This window comes from Oryctolagus cuniculus, chromosome 3 (assembly GCF_051225735.1).
Source record: "Oryctolagus cuniculus isolate XC-2025 breed Fujian yellow rabbit chromosome 3, ASM5122573v1, whole genome shotgun sequence".
Classification (NCBI taxonomy): domain Eukaryota; kingdom Metazoa; phylum Chordata; class Mammalia; order Lagomorpha; family Leporidae; genus Oryctolagus; species Oryctolagus cuniculus.
The window spans coordinates 43967880-43984139 of NC_142869.1; the positions used below are offsets into that span (position 1 = coordinate 43967880).

A 16260-nucleotide genomic window follows, 5' to 3' on the forward strand; every position below is an offset into this window, starting at 1 on the left:
GTGCCCCTTTAGTTTTTGATTTTTTTAACTTACTACCTCTCATTAATGCAAATGAAAACATCTCCCAGGACAACAGCATACCAACTCCACCTCCAACACCGAAGAGTTAGGGTAAAGGTCTGTAAGCTGTCACTTTAGACTAACTACAGGGGAGGCTGGGAAGGAGGAAGGGACTTTGGACAGTGTTTAGAAACTTGAACCTGTTCTTAGGTAAAGGGGTTTCTATAACTGTGATTGTAAGATTGCACTTTAAAGCAACCATTCAACTATCTGTTTCAAAGAAGAACAAAAAAAAAAAAAAAGAAGAAGAAGTAAATAAATGCCTGTGCATATCCATTTTGCTACAAATGTAGTGTTTTGTCAAACTTTGTTTTAAATCTTTGTCAAACAACAATAGGTCTGATCTGATTTCATCATCATTTAAAAAATCATCTATTATTTTTCACTTTATGTTTCTGTGTGGGAGCAAACTGTTGAAATCTTTACTTAATGTATACTAAACTGATCTTCTGTATATTAAGTGAATCGAAAATGAATCTTGATGTGAATGGAAGGGGAGAGGGAGTGGGAAAGGGGAGGGTTGTGGGTGGGAGGGACGGTATTGGGGGGAAGCCATTGTAATCCATAAGCCGTACTTTGGAAATTTATATTCATTAAATAAAAGTTAAAAAAAAATCTTTGTCAAACAAATTGTAAGAATTATATAATACTATGGCTGGCTTTGTGCATAGTGGGTAAGGCTGCTGCCTTAAATGCCAGCATCCCATATTGGTGCTGGTTCATGTCTCAGCTGCTCCGCTTCTGATCCAGCTCCATGCTGGTGCTCCTGGGAAAGCGGTAGAAGATGGCCCAAGTCTTTGGGTTCCTGCTGCCACATGGGAGACCTGGAAGAAGCTCTAGGTTCCTGGCTTAGCCCCGGCCATTGTGGCCATTTGGGAAGCAAACCAGCAGATGGAATATCTCCCCCTCTCTCTGTCTCTCCCTCTCTCTGTGTAACTCTGCCTTTCAAATAAATAAATAAATAAATTTTTAAAAAAAGAAGTATCTATTACTATAGGTTCAATGATCTGTGACTTTTATTTTTTATTAAAGATTTATTTATTTATTTGAAAGGCAGAATTACAGAGAAAGAGAGAGAGAGAGTTATTTTATCTGCTGGTTCACTCCCCAGATGACTGCAATGGCCGGAGCTGATCCGATCCGAAGCCAGGAGCCAAGAGCTTCCTCTGGGTTCCCCAGGCAGGTGCAGGGGCTGAAAGACTTGGGCCATCCTGTACTACTTTCCCAGGCCATAGAAGAAGCTGGATGGAAGTGGAACAGCAGGGACTCAAACCAGCACCCATATGGGACGCCAGCACTGCAGGTGGCAGCTTTACCTGCTATGCCCCAGTGCTGGCCCCTGTGACTATTTTAAAATTAACTGTATATGAGTGAAGTTGAACATCTTTTCATTTGATTATTCTTTATACTCCTTGCCTATGTTTCTGCTAAACTATGATATTTCTTTTTATTTATTGAAATCTTTTTTCAAAGGATTTATTTATTTATTCAAAAGGCAGAGGAAGAGGGGGAAGAGGAAGAAGGAGAGGGAGAGGGGATAGGGAAGGGGGGAGAGAGGAGAGGGAGATCATCTATCTGCATGTTCACTTCCCAAATGGCTGCAATGGCTGGGGCTGGGCCAGTAAGCAGCCAGCAGGTAAGAACTCTATCTCCCAGAAGGGTGGCAGGGACCCAAAAAATTGGGCCATCTTGTGCTGCTTTCCCAGTAGTATTAACAGGGTGCTGGATCAGAAGTGGAGTAACCAGGACTGGCTACTCAGAATCATAATTAAAATGTATAAATTACTTATTCTTAGAGTGGTCTATTTAGTTTGTTTGGATCATGGTTGACTGAATCTGCAGAAAGCAAAACCATGGGTGAGGGGGACTACTGTCATATTTGAAGATGAAGTCTCCCACTCAACATGGAACATTCCTCTATTTTAAAGGAGATATCACATGTTTTCTGCTGAAGGAGTTGGCTAGTTTCTCTCCTGGGTTCTGTCCAGGACCGTGTTTTCTGTCTGGTGCCCAGGCTGTGTGTTTGGTTTTGAAATGGATGATCTGTGTCAATCCCCTCAGCTTTATACTTCAGCTCAGCTTTGCAGGGTGTCTGGTGACCATGCCCACAGAATCTGCATTTGTGTAATTCAGCATAAATTTATCTTACAGTTTCATGGGTTCTAATTTGTCATCTGGATGGAAGATTTTTGTCATAACAAGAAATAAAGTAACACTCCAAATTGGTCGGCTGGCCTCATCATCAACATCCTCCAAATAAAAATACAGTCACAGTTTTTGGTCTCAGAGTCTGTTACCTAGCTCACCACCAATACTTTAGAAACGAGGAGATGAGAGGGAGCTTGAGAGGGAGCTAGGGGAATATGTCTTGTCAGTATGCACTTCTCTTCATTGGAAAATTACCTGCACCATAGCTAATAATTGATTGATCTCTCAGCTACTGCTCAGACAAATCCACAGTCTACTGGTTGCCCAACAGAGTGTGATACTAAGGAGCTCCTGGCCACAGAATACAGACATCATGCACACCTCTGAGCTCTGTCCTTGCAGAACACGTGCTATTTGTTGGTCATGGAAGAAAGCAATTGGAAGAGTGAAGTTTGCTCAGTTCTTTCCAGCTATTGCTATTTCAAAAATAACCCGAAACTTGTCTTAGTAGAAGGGAGCCATTTGCAGAAGTGTTTTTAGGGAGGCAAAGTAATATAAAGTTGGAATTCCTGAGCCGGTCGTCGTCTTCCTCAAACCCAGCATGTTCATTACTGCTTCTCTGCTTTCTACCACTCCTTAGTCCTACCTCCCTTTAACCCCGTTTTTCTTATCTATCAGACCTATTTTCTCTTTTTTCCCCAGAAAACTTTTACTTAAGGTATACAAACTTCATGCATTTCATAAATACAGCTTTAGGAATGTAGTGATTCTTCCTACCCTTCCTGCCCTCCCATCTGCACTCCCACCCTTATTTTTCCTCCCTCTCCTATTCTCATTTTTATTTTTTATTAAGATATACTTTCTATTATACATCTTTATACATATAAGATTAATTTTTTACTAAGTAAAGAGTTTAACAAATAGTATGAAGAAAAAAACTATTCCTCAACAGTCAAGACAATGGCTGTTTAAAAGTATCGCATCTCAAAGTGTCAGTTTCACTTCTATATGTTTTTAGATGCTGTATATGAAATTTGTCCTTTTGGGACTGGCTTATTTCACTAAGTATGATGTTTTCCAATTGCATCCATTTTGTTGCAAAGGAATGGATTTTTTTAACCACTGTGTAGTATTCCATGGTGTGTCTAAATATAATTTCTTTATCCAGTCTTCAGTTGATGAACTTTGGTTGATTCCATATCTTAGCTATCATGAATTGAGCTTCAATAAGCGTGGGGGAACAGATAACTCTTTCATATGCTGACTTCATTTCCCTTGGGTAAATTCCTAGGAATAGGATAGCTGGGTCATATGGTAGGTCTATATTCAGATTTCTGAGGTATCTCCATACTGTTTTCCACAGTGGCTGGGCCAGTTTACACTCTCGACAACAATGGATTAGGGTACCTTTTTCCCCACATCCTTGCCAGCATTTGTTGTTTGTTAATCTCTGTGTGAAAGCCACCCCACTGAAGCCATTCTACTGGGGGTGAAGTGAAACCTCGTTGTGGTTTTGATTTGCATTTCCCTTATGGCTAGTGATCCTGAGCATATTTTCATGTGTCTATTGACCATTTGGATTTCTTCTTTTTAAAAATGTCTGTTTAAGTTCTTCGCCCATTTCTTAACTGGGTTGTTTGTTTCATTGTTGTGGAGTTTCTTACCTGTTTATAGATTCTGGATATTAGTCCTTTATCAGTTGCATAATTTGCAAATAATGTCACCCATTCTGTCACTTGGCTCTTCACTTTGCTGAGTGTTTCTTTTACAGTACAGAAGCTTCTCAATTTGATGTAATCCCATTTGTTAATTTTGACTTTGATTGCCTGTGTCTCTGAAATCTTTTATAAGAACTATTTGCCTATGCCAAGTTTCCCAATGTCTTTTAATAATTTGATGATATCATGTCATAGATTTAGGTATTTGATCCATTTTGAGTGGATTTTTGTGTAAGGTGTAAGGTAGGGGTCTTGCTTCATACTTCTGCATGTGGAGATCCAGTTCTCCCAGCACCATTTGTTGAAGAGACTGTCCTTGCTCCAGGAATTGATTTTAGCTCCTTTGTCAAATATAAGTTGGTTGTAGATAACTTGGATTGAATTCTGGAGTTTCTGTTCTGTTCCATTGGTCTACCATCTGTTTCTGTACCAGTACCATGCTGTTTTGATTATAACTGCCCTGTAGTATTTCCTGAAATCTGGTATTGTGATGCCTCTGGCTTTGTTTTTGTTGTATTAGATTGCTTTAGCTATTTGGAGTCTCCTGTGTTTCCATATGAATTTCAGCAGCATCCTTTTTTCTATATTTGAGAAGAATGTCCTTGGTATTTTGATTGGTATTGAATCTGTAAATTGCTTTTGGTATTATGGACATTTTGATGATATTGATTCTTCCAATCCATGAACATGGAAGATTTTTCCATTTGTGTGTGTGTGTGTGTGTGTGTGTGTGTGTGTCTTCTATTTATTTCTTTAATGTTTTGTAGTTCTCATCATAGAGATCTTTGATGCCCTTGGTAAAATTTATTCCAAGGCATTTAATTTTTTTGTAGCTATTGTGAATGGGATTGATCATAGAAGTTCTTTCTCAACCATGGTATTGTCTGTGTATACAAAGGCTATTGATTTTTGTGTGTTGATTTCATATCCTGCTGTTTACCAAACTCTTTTATGAGTTCCAATAGCTTCTTAGTGGAGTCTTTTGAATCCCCTATGTATAGAATCATGTCTCTGCAAATAGATAGTTTGACCTTCTCCTTCCCAATTTCAGACCTATTATCTCTATGTCTCCTTCTGACTTCACAGTGTCTTCACTGATCTTATCCATGGTCTCTTTTCTTGTTTCCTTTTCAGTGTTTGTCTTTTGTGTTTTGCCATGCCTGTGATTGTCTTCTGAGCTGCCAACTATAAAACACCTGCTAGACAAGAAACTTGTCCCTGATCTGTTAGACTGTCAGGTAAAATGCTGGGCATGTGTTTTGGCAGGTACCTAGTAAAGCTATTTTGGATGATAATGTTAACTACATTGTGATTATTGCATAGTGATTAAAATATATATTAGAGCTGATATTGCGTCTCATGTTGAATGGTATTTTTGAAAGTTAGTATTGTGGTTACAGAGCACCAGTGCTCTGTCACAGTGAGTTAAAGCCCTGGCCTGAAGCACCAGTATCCCTCATGGGTGCCGGTTCTAGTCCCCGCTGCTCCTCTTCTGATCAAGCTCTCTGCTATGGCCTGAGAAAGCAGTAGAAGATGGCCCAAGTCCTTGGGCTCCTGCACCCATGTGGGAGACCCAGAAGAAGCTCCTGGTTTCGGATCAGTGCAGCTCTGGCCTTTGCAGCCATCTGGGGAGTGAAGCAGTGGATGGAAGATCTCTCTCTGTCTCTCTGTCTTTCAAATAAGTAAAATAAATCTTAAAAAAAAAAGAAAGTTAGTATTTTGTATTTGTCATTGATAGGAATAATGTAATGATACAAATTTCTGGAAGAGGATTTTTATTTATTGTATCTTTCTCTCAAGATGAGCAAACGAAATATGCTATAGGAGGCCATTTTGTGCAGTCATGGAAGTCAGTGGAATATTAACTTCCTTGGTGAAATACGACCAGCAGCCCCAGTTTAATGATCCAGATTCACTTGTGAGAGAGGAACTCCCTCCAGCGGCTTAGGACTCTCCCTCCAGGGCCTACCCATCAGCATCATTGTATAGTACAATACTTTGCGAAAATACACCTCACAGTGACACTTCATTGATGCAGATGCTGTTAAGTGTAGGGGAATGCTTTGACTGTGGGTTTTCTCTTTGACACACTTAGACTTAATGCATTTTGAAATTGTGGTTACTTTTCAAAAACCATGATTGACATTTGTATCACTTTTTATCAAGTTCAGATTATTAGAACAAAATTTATAAGATGTATGGAATTTCATGTAATAGCAATTGTTTCTAAATTTAATTTCTGGTAGCTATATTTAAAGCTCTTGGAAAATTAATACAGAATCTCAGAGAATCTGCTATGGTATACCTCCATGTTTTCCTTCTCTTTCCATCGACAGCTCCAGTTTGTATTGTACAGGGTAATAGTGAAGACTTTGAAATCAGATTGACTTTGATTCCCCACTGTCAATTTCGTGCTTATTTCACTTACAGCAAACCTCTGCTCCTCACCTGTAATACAGAAACAGGAACTTCTGCATTCCAAGGTTGAAGTGAGGGTTAAATGACACCATGAACATGCATCTTATCACTCTGCCTGGCACATTGTAGAGCACCTCAGTAAACATTTGCTAGTCTTATACTTATCTCTATACTATTTCTATTTTGGCATGTTGTTTTGTGTATCCTTTTTCCAATATATTTTGGATTTTGTTGAACAATTTCCCAGGATCATCTAAAATCAAACAGGATTTTGTCTGTTGCCTGTGACTAGAACACAAGGGATCACTCAGAGTCATAAGTAGGATTGTCAGAGAAATGGAATGGCACATTTCCTCAGCTGATTCCTAAATGTGTTGCTTCAGTGTTTAAATTACAGTTTTTCTCCTATTGCTTTGTAGCGGAGATAAAAATCTGTTTCAAATACTACCACGGCATTAGTGGAGCCCTGCGGGCCACGACCCCCTGCATCACTGTGAAGAACCCAGCTGTGATGGTGAGTACCCTCCTTACTGGCTGCTTCCTGAGATCCACGTGGGAACAAGTTTCTATTTTTTGCCTGAGCAGCCCTGACAGGATTATGAGGAACAATGAAAAAGGAAATGCATAGCAGTTCGGGCACTGTTTTAAGAAAGGAAATAACTTACAAGGCTGGCATACCTGAATCTGTTTGTAAATCAGCAGAAAAATATGCTTTGGTTTATAGAAGTTCTGTCTATAGTCAGCTCTTCAGGAAACCTGCTCTTAAAGCTAAGAGCCTCATCATGGAAGGTTTGAAGCTTAGTCTGGAAGACTGTTTGGTAGAAATCAGTGGCATTGCATCTTTTGGGAATTTAATTTATGTGAATTCACTGAGTAAAATAGAAAAATAATCCATTTAAATAATGGGAGATTCTACACACGCCAGTCAGTTCAAGGAGGCTTTGACCCAAAGAGAGTGTGAGATAAGAGTCATAAATATGCTGTTTCCTTAGGAGGTGTTGACACTGGATCCCTCTTAAGAATGAATTGGGGTTGAGTGCCTAAAGATATTGCATGTATTTTCAATGGAAATCAGCTTCCTCATCAGGCCTTCAGTTGAAGAAACAAATACCTAATTTAGTTGTAAGGGAAACTGATTGTCCTGGACTTTGGAGGGAAAGTGTGTCCATTTCCAATATAGAACTGGCTTTTCATAATTTTGTAGTTTTTCACTCAGTACAACCACTTTGGACTCTTAACAGTCTCTCAATATGTAACTCCATCATACATGGGTGGTTTGACTCTGAGATGTATAAATCCTAGTAGTTTTTATTGATCATTAATAAAAATGAAGTCATGAAAGTATTGACAGTTGTTTTGGCTCCCATAACAGAAGCTTCACAACATTGTGTGTGTGTGTGTGTGTGTGTGTGTGCATGTATATGTATGTGCTAACACAAGTATATTTTTGGAAATAAGCAACAGGCTATGTTGATACTCTCAAATTCAGAAAGTAATTTCTGCACATGACATTTTGAAGGTGTCCAGAAAACATCCTCTGCTGTCTCTGATTGTGCCTCTGTATCAAGCAGTCTTTGCCTAGCAGATATTCATTGAATGCCTGCTAAGTGCTACTCATTGTACCTAACACTGGGAAAGGATGAAAAAATAGAGAAAGAACCCACAGTGTTGCTGTCATTAGTCTAGTGGGGAAGAGTAACCTCAATCAAATTGTGTTTATTTGAGTGATAATTGTACAAGGAGGAGTGTAATGGAGCTAGAAGAATATGGACTAGTAGGGTTTATCCTGATCATGAAAGTTCTGGAAGGCTTTCCTGAGGAAGGTACATATGAGCAACAGTCTGAAGGAAGAATAAAAATTACTTAAGCTCAAAGAAGAAGGACAAGCACTTCAGGCACAGGGGACAATGTATGTTAAATCCTCAGTAATTAACTACTCTGCTCATATTAGAATTGTATATCAGGGATGGGCATTTAGTCTAGTGGTTCAGGTGATTGGTGGGACATCCACATTCCATATCACAGTGCCTGGGTTTGAGTCCCAGATCTGTCTTTGATTCCAGCTTTCTATTATTGCACCCCCTGGGAGGCAGTAGGTGATGGCTACAGTAATTGGGTTCCTGCTATCCACATGGGAGCCCTGGATTGAGTTCCTGGACCTTGGCTTTGTTCTGTCCCAGCTGCAGCTTTATGGGTATTTTGGAAGTGAACCAACAAATACAAGTTCTGTCTGTCTGTCTTTCTGCTTTTTGAATAAATAATTTTAAAAGATTTTTAAAAACTATATTTGAGTTTCCATTATAGCCACCAATAGTATAGAATATTTAAAAAATACTTTGAGGGTCACAAGTAAAATCACCATAGTTGACTATAAAATCTGCCATGTCACATATTAAACACTGGAAAAGACTTTACTCTTGTTAATATTTTCTAAAGATTTACTTATTTGAAAGGCAGAGTGACACACAGAGAGAGGAAGTGAAAAAGAGATTGATTTCCTGTTCCCCAAACGCCTCTAGAGCAGGGGCTTTGGCCAGTCTAAGGCCAAGAGCAAGGAAATACATTCAGATCTCCCACATGGTGGGAGAGACTCAAGCACTTGAATCACTATCCATTCCCTCCCAGGTGCATTAGCAGGAAGTTGGGTCTAATGGGGATTAGCTGGGACCCAAAGCAGGCACTCCATTGTGGAATGTGAGTGTTCCAAGCAGTGGCTTACCCTGCTCAGCCACAATGCTTGCCTTAACTCTAGTTGATATTCTAAAAAAGGTTACAAAAATAGAATAATGACCTGCTTGTAATAAAACCAACTATTTCAATAACCAGATACCATTAATGGCATAAGTTAATGGTCTGGTGAATATTGATCTCATTGTATTGATTTTGCATTGAGATCACAGTCAAAGCCTGTGGATAGTTTGAAGATAATTAATTTGCTTCACACAGGTTCAGAGCACCATAAAAGCTTCATCAATACAACACTGGCACTCATGAGTATTTTGCTTCAAAGGATAATGTACTTGTTGGTCAATAAGTTTCTGATGGAACTTTAAAAAGTTGGGTCTGAATCCAAAATTGAAAGATTGTACCACATGGACACCTCATTGTAGCAGTCAGCACTGTGTTTCTGTAACAGCACAATGGCCACACATAGATCCATGATGTGTTTAGTTCTTGGGACTGATGAGCAGCACTGATATTCACAAAGCCCACTTAGGATGATTATAACTTGACCAGATACAAAGAGTAGACCTGGAAGAAATCACTGAGAAACTCCTCGGAGAAAAAAAACATGAGCTGACCTCCTAATCATATGGTCTCCTTTCTCACATATCCTTTTACAATGAATCAAGGATTAAAAAAAGATTGTGTCTTCTCTATTATTTGTATTTTGACGTCACTGTCATTCATCAGAGTACACAGTGTTGTGTGTCTCAGCCAGTTGGAACAGGAAATCCCTCGGCTGCAGGAGCAGATTAAGGCTACCATCACTCACCACACATTGTTTCATTGCTAGGTTGACAGCGTTGCTGCTGGGTTTTCCTGGAATGAATCTATGCAGTGAGTTTATTTAAAAACTTCTCTAAACATTGAGTGCAGATGTGTTATTTTCATCAGTGTCCCAGTATTTAGTGGTAAGGTTTGGGCTTTCTTGTAATGAATGGTAAAACTGAATTCTTTGAGTAGTATTTCAGATGAGCATTTTACCAAAGTTGTCATATAGGACACTTATTTTGGTGAATTCTTTGAGAATTGTTTCATACTAGTTTTTTGCCAATCTGAAATTGAATTTACATTTTTCAAAGGAAAATTAAAGGATGCTTGTTTTCTTTCTCATGGTTTCTTATTTTAAATAGATGTTAAATGAGGATAGACCAAGGCGTCTCTTTAGTCTCAGTTAACTCACTTAGCCGAAGTTCTCATAACAGGTAGAGATGTTATGTTCTTAGGAGTGGCACATTTTACTGGGCAGTGTGGTCTGAGAGAATCCATGGTTTTTTGGCTGCCTGAGTGTACCCAGGCACAAAAATAAGAGCAGTTGCTGAGTGTCTGTCTCAGTTGTGGTCTACAATATCTCACTATTCTCCTGGCTCAAGTGTGACGAAAGCAGGGCAGGATGGTTATGGCAATCTCTTGTCTGGTCAATTGCTGCTTCCTCGGCTGTAGTTAATGTGGAAATGCGGAGTCAAAGGAGTACAGTACAATATAATAAATACATGTATTTTTTTGAGAACTGACTCTATGATTATTAAAGATTGGTTTAATGTAGAGAATGAAATAGATACCTGGCCTGGATACCCTCGTAATGTTTCAGATGACATACAGAATGATCAGAAGCAGTTGTCACACAAAATAGTCTTGTCTAAGATACAGAAATTACAGAGACAGCAGTAGAAGTTTGTATTTCAAAATTTGAATGCAATTGCTCTTGTAATTTCTCAACTTTGCCTGGATTAGTGATAGTTTTTTTCTGTCGATGGTATAATTTTTACTGAAGTATGAGGAGGAGTGCAGCAAAATAAGATGGAAGAAGTGCCCCCAATGCTGTGGTTGGCTCAGTGGGTTAAAGCCTTAGCCTGCAGTGCTAGCATCCCATATGGGCGCTGGTTCAAGTCCTGATTGCTCCATTTCTGATCTAGCTCCTTGCTAATGTGCCTGGGAAAGCAGTGGAGGATGCACCCACGTGAGAGACCCAAAAGAAGCTCTTGGCTCCTGGCTTCGGATTGGCTCACCTCCAGCCATTGTGGCCATCTGGGGAGTGAATCAGCAGATAGAAGACCTCTGTCTCTGTCTCTGTCTCTGTCTCTGTCTCTACCTCTCTCTGTAACTCTGTCTAATAAATAAAAGAAATCTTAAAAAAAAAGACACATATGCCCCCAAATTGGAGTACCGGGGTTTGACTTCTAGAACCTGACTCCAGGTTCTGCCAATGCAGACCCTGGGAGACAACAGTGATGCCTCAAATTATTGAGTTCCTGTCACCCACATGGGAGACTGGATTGAAGTCCCAGTTCCCCTTTTCAGCCCCTGCCCAGCCCGAGCTGTTGTAGGCATTGGGGATTAAATCAGCAAGTTGGAGCTTTCTTTCTCTATATCTCCATTTTTGTTTTTCTCTGTGTTCAAATAAATTAGAAAAGGAGACCTCGATACATAATTTGCTCAATTCCAAATATAACAAAAGAAAGTGGGAATTTATAGCCAAGGTGTGGGTATTGGGGGAATGGGGCCATTGGTTGTATAATAAAAGGGTAGTATAATTCTGGCTAAACTAACCTAGTAGAATTCTTCCCATAGGTAGGCCAGCATGCTCATATGTCACCAGGGGGTTCATAGAGGATGAGGAATTTGGTCTAATATCAAGGGTGGTCACATAGTAAGAATAGAGCTCTCTTCAAACTGACTTAGTGGGATTTTGCAGATTACAAGGATGGAGATGGAAGCCTAATGGTGGGCCTCAAGGATCTTGATCAAAGTTTGATCAAGGACAGAATATTTGTCAAGATAGCTTAATCTGAATTTAGGGTTAAAATGTGGTTCCTGCTTCCCAGCTATTCAGAATATTGTCTGTCTTCAATGTTGCATCATAATACTGCAGACTTATTTTTTAACGTATCATATAGTATACCATACATTTTACATAAATTGATAGAAAGATCTGAATTTGCTATGTGACCTATAAATTGTTGGTTTCAAGTGAGGTATAATTTACTTAAAAGCTTTTAGGAAGTGTTGTCAGTAGACTAGCATTGCAAGTTCTTATTATCCTAATTATTATAGTATGTGTCATGCACCTGCAGCACAACAGAACCAAAATCTGCAGGGGAGGTAGGACACCTATGTGGATAATCAGACGTATTTGTCAAAGGAGGATTCTTCTGTAGATATACATGAGTCTGATAGAAATCAACCATTTAGTTTATTCTAAGTTTTCTAATAAGTCTGAAGAAGATTGATATTTAGTTCCTGAGGGAATGTTTAAGTACATTTACTATGTATCTCTCAACTGTATTCTTATCCAGGGTTGATTCATTTTCACAGGGAATTTTGAAGCTCCTATCTTTTTTTATATTTTGGATAAAGATCAAATTGAAGTATAACCTTTTATCTTACCCCCAAGAATCTTATTTGTGTCTCTTTTCCAAGATTTAGAAATGAAAAGACATATGCTACAATATAAGCAGACTTTTAAAAGTTCATAGAATATGCATATAATGAAAAAATTATGTATTAATGTCAAAAATTTTACTAAAATAATTATATCTTTTAATTTCCTTTTTCCATGAGCTTTGAAAACTACTCTCAAACATGTTAGATACAAAAATAATTGTATCAGCGACATTCAGTGGCATCCTGCTCCTATGAAACCTCAGACATGTGATTTTTTTTTCTGTTCAGATGGGGGCAGAAGGCATGGAAGGAAGTGCTTCAGGAAACCTGCATTCTCGGAAGCTTGTGAGCTTTACGCTGTCAGGTAAGAAAGCCTTTAAATGCGGCACCCAACCTGAGAGTATGTACTTTCCAAGGTTTGAATGCTCACTTTTTTCCCAAGGACTCTTCTATATGATATGGGAACTAGATGATTTTTTATTTTCTTTTTGGTTATACTTCCAGAAATTCAAGAATACCTTTGACTATGATAACGTTAGATTTTAAATATAAATTTGGAAATTATCCTTCTAAGTTTCTGATGCTTAAAAATTATATAACTATGTATATTTACTTTAGAAGCCTGTAATATAACATACGCTAATCCCACTGAGGATCTTTGATAATTGAAAACAATTTATTGTGGGCCAGCGCTATGGCATAGTGGGTAAAGCCCATTTTGCAATGCCAGTATCCCATGTGGATGCTGGTTCTAGTCCCACCTGCTCCTCTCCCAATTCAGCTTTCTTCTATGGCCTGGAAAAGCAGAAGATGGCCCAGGTCCTTGGGCCCCTGCACCCATGTGGGAGAACCAGAAGAACCTTCTGGCTCCTGGCTTCAGATTGGCCCATCTCTGGCCATTGCAGCCATCTGGGGAGTGAACCAGCAGATGAAAGACCTCTCTCTCTCTCTGCCTCTGCCTCTCTGTAACTCTGCCTTTCAAATAAATGATAAATATTTAAAAAAGAAAACTGACAATACAGTTATGCTATAGCCAATCTTTTAAAAAAAAAAAAACATATAGTTACCTCAGCTAGACCAAGGAAAAATTTAAAGAGTAGGGGAAAAAGATACTTCTTCTGTAGAGGAACACACATGAAAATTGGAACATGGATAAGACAACTTTTGTTTGTTTTCTGATTAGTCAAATGTTCTAATCACTTGTATGTTTATCATATAATTTAAACACTGCTTTTCGGGTTGTCAGTTGGGACTTAGTACAGTTTGTAAGTTTGATTTAGTTGAAACCAGTAATTAGTTTACAAAGAGTAGAATATTATGAGAGTTTACCATCCAAGGGAAACACGTTTCTACTAACAAAATCTTTATGCATGGAATTTACTTGTCTATATACAGCCTTGCAATATAAAAATTGTAAAATATGCTTCATACATAGGTCACTGTAACGAAAGTTTGAAAGTCACTGATTTTATTTTATTTTATTTATTTTTTATGAGATGCAATGTTTGTTTAAGTTCTGGTGGATTATTAACACAAAGCCATGACATAAGAACTAACCAAATGAAACATGACTTTGGAAGGAGAACAAGTATAAGAGGCTAGGAAAGTGAGAGAAAGCAAGGGGACTATGTTAGGAATAAAGAAAGAGATCCTAAAGGAAGAAGACATACAGAGATTTAGATTAGTTAAGGAGGTCTAGGGAGGGAGAGAGGGGATATTCTCCTGTGTGTATCTCCATTATAAGTTATCATAATGTTAAACCGATGCTCCCTAAGCGGAAGGTCCATGTTTTGATCATCTCTGTGTTCTTCAGAGTTGTTTTTCTAAATTTTTTAAAAAATTTTCTTTAAATTATATAAGTTTCATGTATTTCATATATACAGATTTAGGAACATAGTGATGCTTTCCCCACCCGACCCTCTCTCCGATTTTAAAAACCGCATTGGCAGTCACAAAGCTAAGAGTATGATAAAAAAAAAATCAGTATTTGAAATGAACTTTTAAAAGAGACATACAAGACAAAGTCTAACAAATACCTGTCACTGTAAGATGTTTTGTTTTCATTTTTCTGTTAGTGTAGTGCTCCCCAAATTTAAATTAGATCCACCTTTTCTGTCTATAAAAATGTGAATGAAAATAGATGTTCCCAATAGAGCAAGTTTCAACATTTCAAGTTTTAAAGACAGACACTTGTACAATACATAATTATCAAACAACAAAAGTGTTTTCGTCAGTTTGTGCTAGTCCGTGGCCTTCCATCTGTATTTGTTTTTGCATCTTCCTTCTCCCCCAATATGAGACTGCTTAATATGGAAACAGTTTTTGCTTTGGTTCTCTGGTGAATTTTTGAAGTTGTACAGTAGTAGATTATGGTTCAAAATTGGCCAATAAATATATTTTCTTCGGTACCCTCAAGATTTAAGAAATATCCAGGCTTTCACAGAGATGCTTAAAGTATCTCTGCCTGTGGTACTTCTCCCCTGCCTCCTTATCTGTTTCCTAAAAGCACTTTGACCGGCAACATTTGCTTTAGACCTTCACAGTCTTGAGGGCCTGCAGGTACTGAAAACCCTGGTTATAGACAGAGAACAATTAATAAACCCCATATTAGCTCAGCACAGTTTGTTTTGGATCATGCCATATATTATAGGGAAAAATTAAATTGAGAAGTAAAAATTTTATATATTTATGGTATAAAACATGATATTTTTTATATAGCATTGGATTCTTAGTTTAGAATGATTAATCAATGCTTTTAAGTGGTCCACGTCATTCTGAACTTGAAACTTGTGTTGATTTTGACTTGAGAGGGGATGTTATTAATTCACCATGGGTGAATGACCATCTGGAAGTTAATAATCCTAGGGAATTTTCTAAAAAGTGGTAAATAAACATTGGGACACATACAAATGCTTCTTCAAACACTTTGTCCGGCATCCCACATCCATTCACATGGAGACTAGTTACCTTAAATCTGTTTCATTTCCTACCATATGGTCAGACAGTTTTGGTTAGTGCAGAATGTTTAAAAATTATGGGAGATGAAAGTAATTATATAGTGTTAACTTTATTTTATTTTAATGTTTATTTATTTATTTTGAAAGTCAGAGTTACACAGAGAGAGGGAGACAAAGAGAGAGGCTCTTCTATCCACTGGTTCACTCCCCGGATGGTTGCAACGGCCAGGGCTGTAGAATGCTGGTGTCTAGGCAGTGGCTTTACCTGCTAACACCACAACGCTGGCCCCTCCCTCTCTATTTATAATCTGGTTGTAGCATATTGACAGTGGATAATATTTTTTGGAGAACATTGAAGCTTTGTAGAATGGCTGCTTACAAATATTCTATTCTTGATTATGGTTAAGTAGAGACCGAGTAATTGAATTCTCTAGCCAAAGTAAAAATTTCATTTTAATATTTTAAACTTCCTCCAAATGTAACTTTAATTAGGATATTTAGTATGTCTTTGGCCTTTGACTGTGAGTATTTCTTTGGCCTAATAGGTGTGTAGATATTTATGGGCAATAAAATATATAGAAGGCAAAAGAGAAGCAATGGCAGAAATGAGATGATAAAGGGAACTGAATAATCAGATTATAAATGATTGATAGTTCATTATATTTGTTAATGATCTTTTGTGCAGTGTTCCATTGTGGAAGAGTTTGCTATCAGAGTTATCTGTTTGTGACAGTTCTCATCACAGTGACTTAACCATCAGGTGGAATACTCTGTGTTCAAAGGAATTTTTGTGTGTAAATGTGAGAGTTTGTGGCAGCAATTTCCATCCATATTATTGTTTATTTACTACA

The 16260-nt window shown here is 38.1% G+C and overlaps 1 protein-coding gene across 8 annotated transcripts in view; it reads left to right on the top strand.

Annotated features, from left to right (window-relative positions):
- HECW2 (HECT, C2 and WW domain containing E3 ubiquitin protein ligase 2) overlaps positions 1 to 16260 on the top strand; it is a 452881-nt gene that overhangs the window by 298009 nt on the left and 138612 nt on the right. For all 8 annotated transcript variants that reach the window (XM_089330142.1, XM_089330141.1, XM_051849332.3 and 5 more), the window contains 2 exons: positions 6764 to 6858; positions 12741 to 12816. In XM_089330142.1, the coding sequence (XP_089186268.1) occupies positions 6764 to 6858; positions 12741 to 12816 (171 nt within the window). The remainder of the gene's footprint in view (positions 1 to 6763; positions 6859 to 12740; positions 12817 to 16260) is intronic.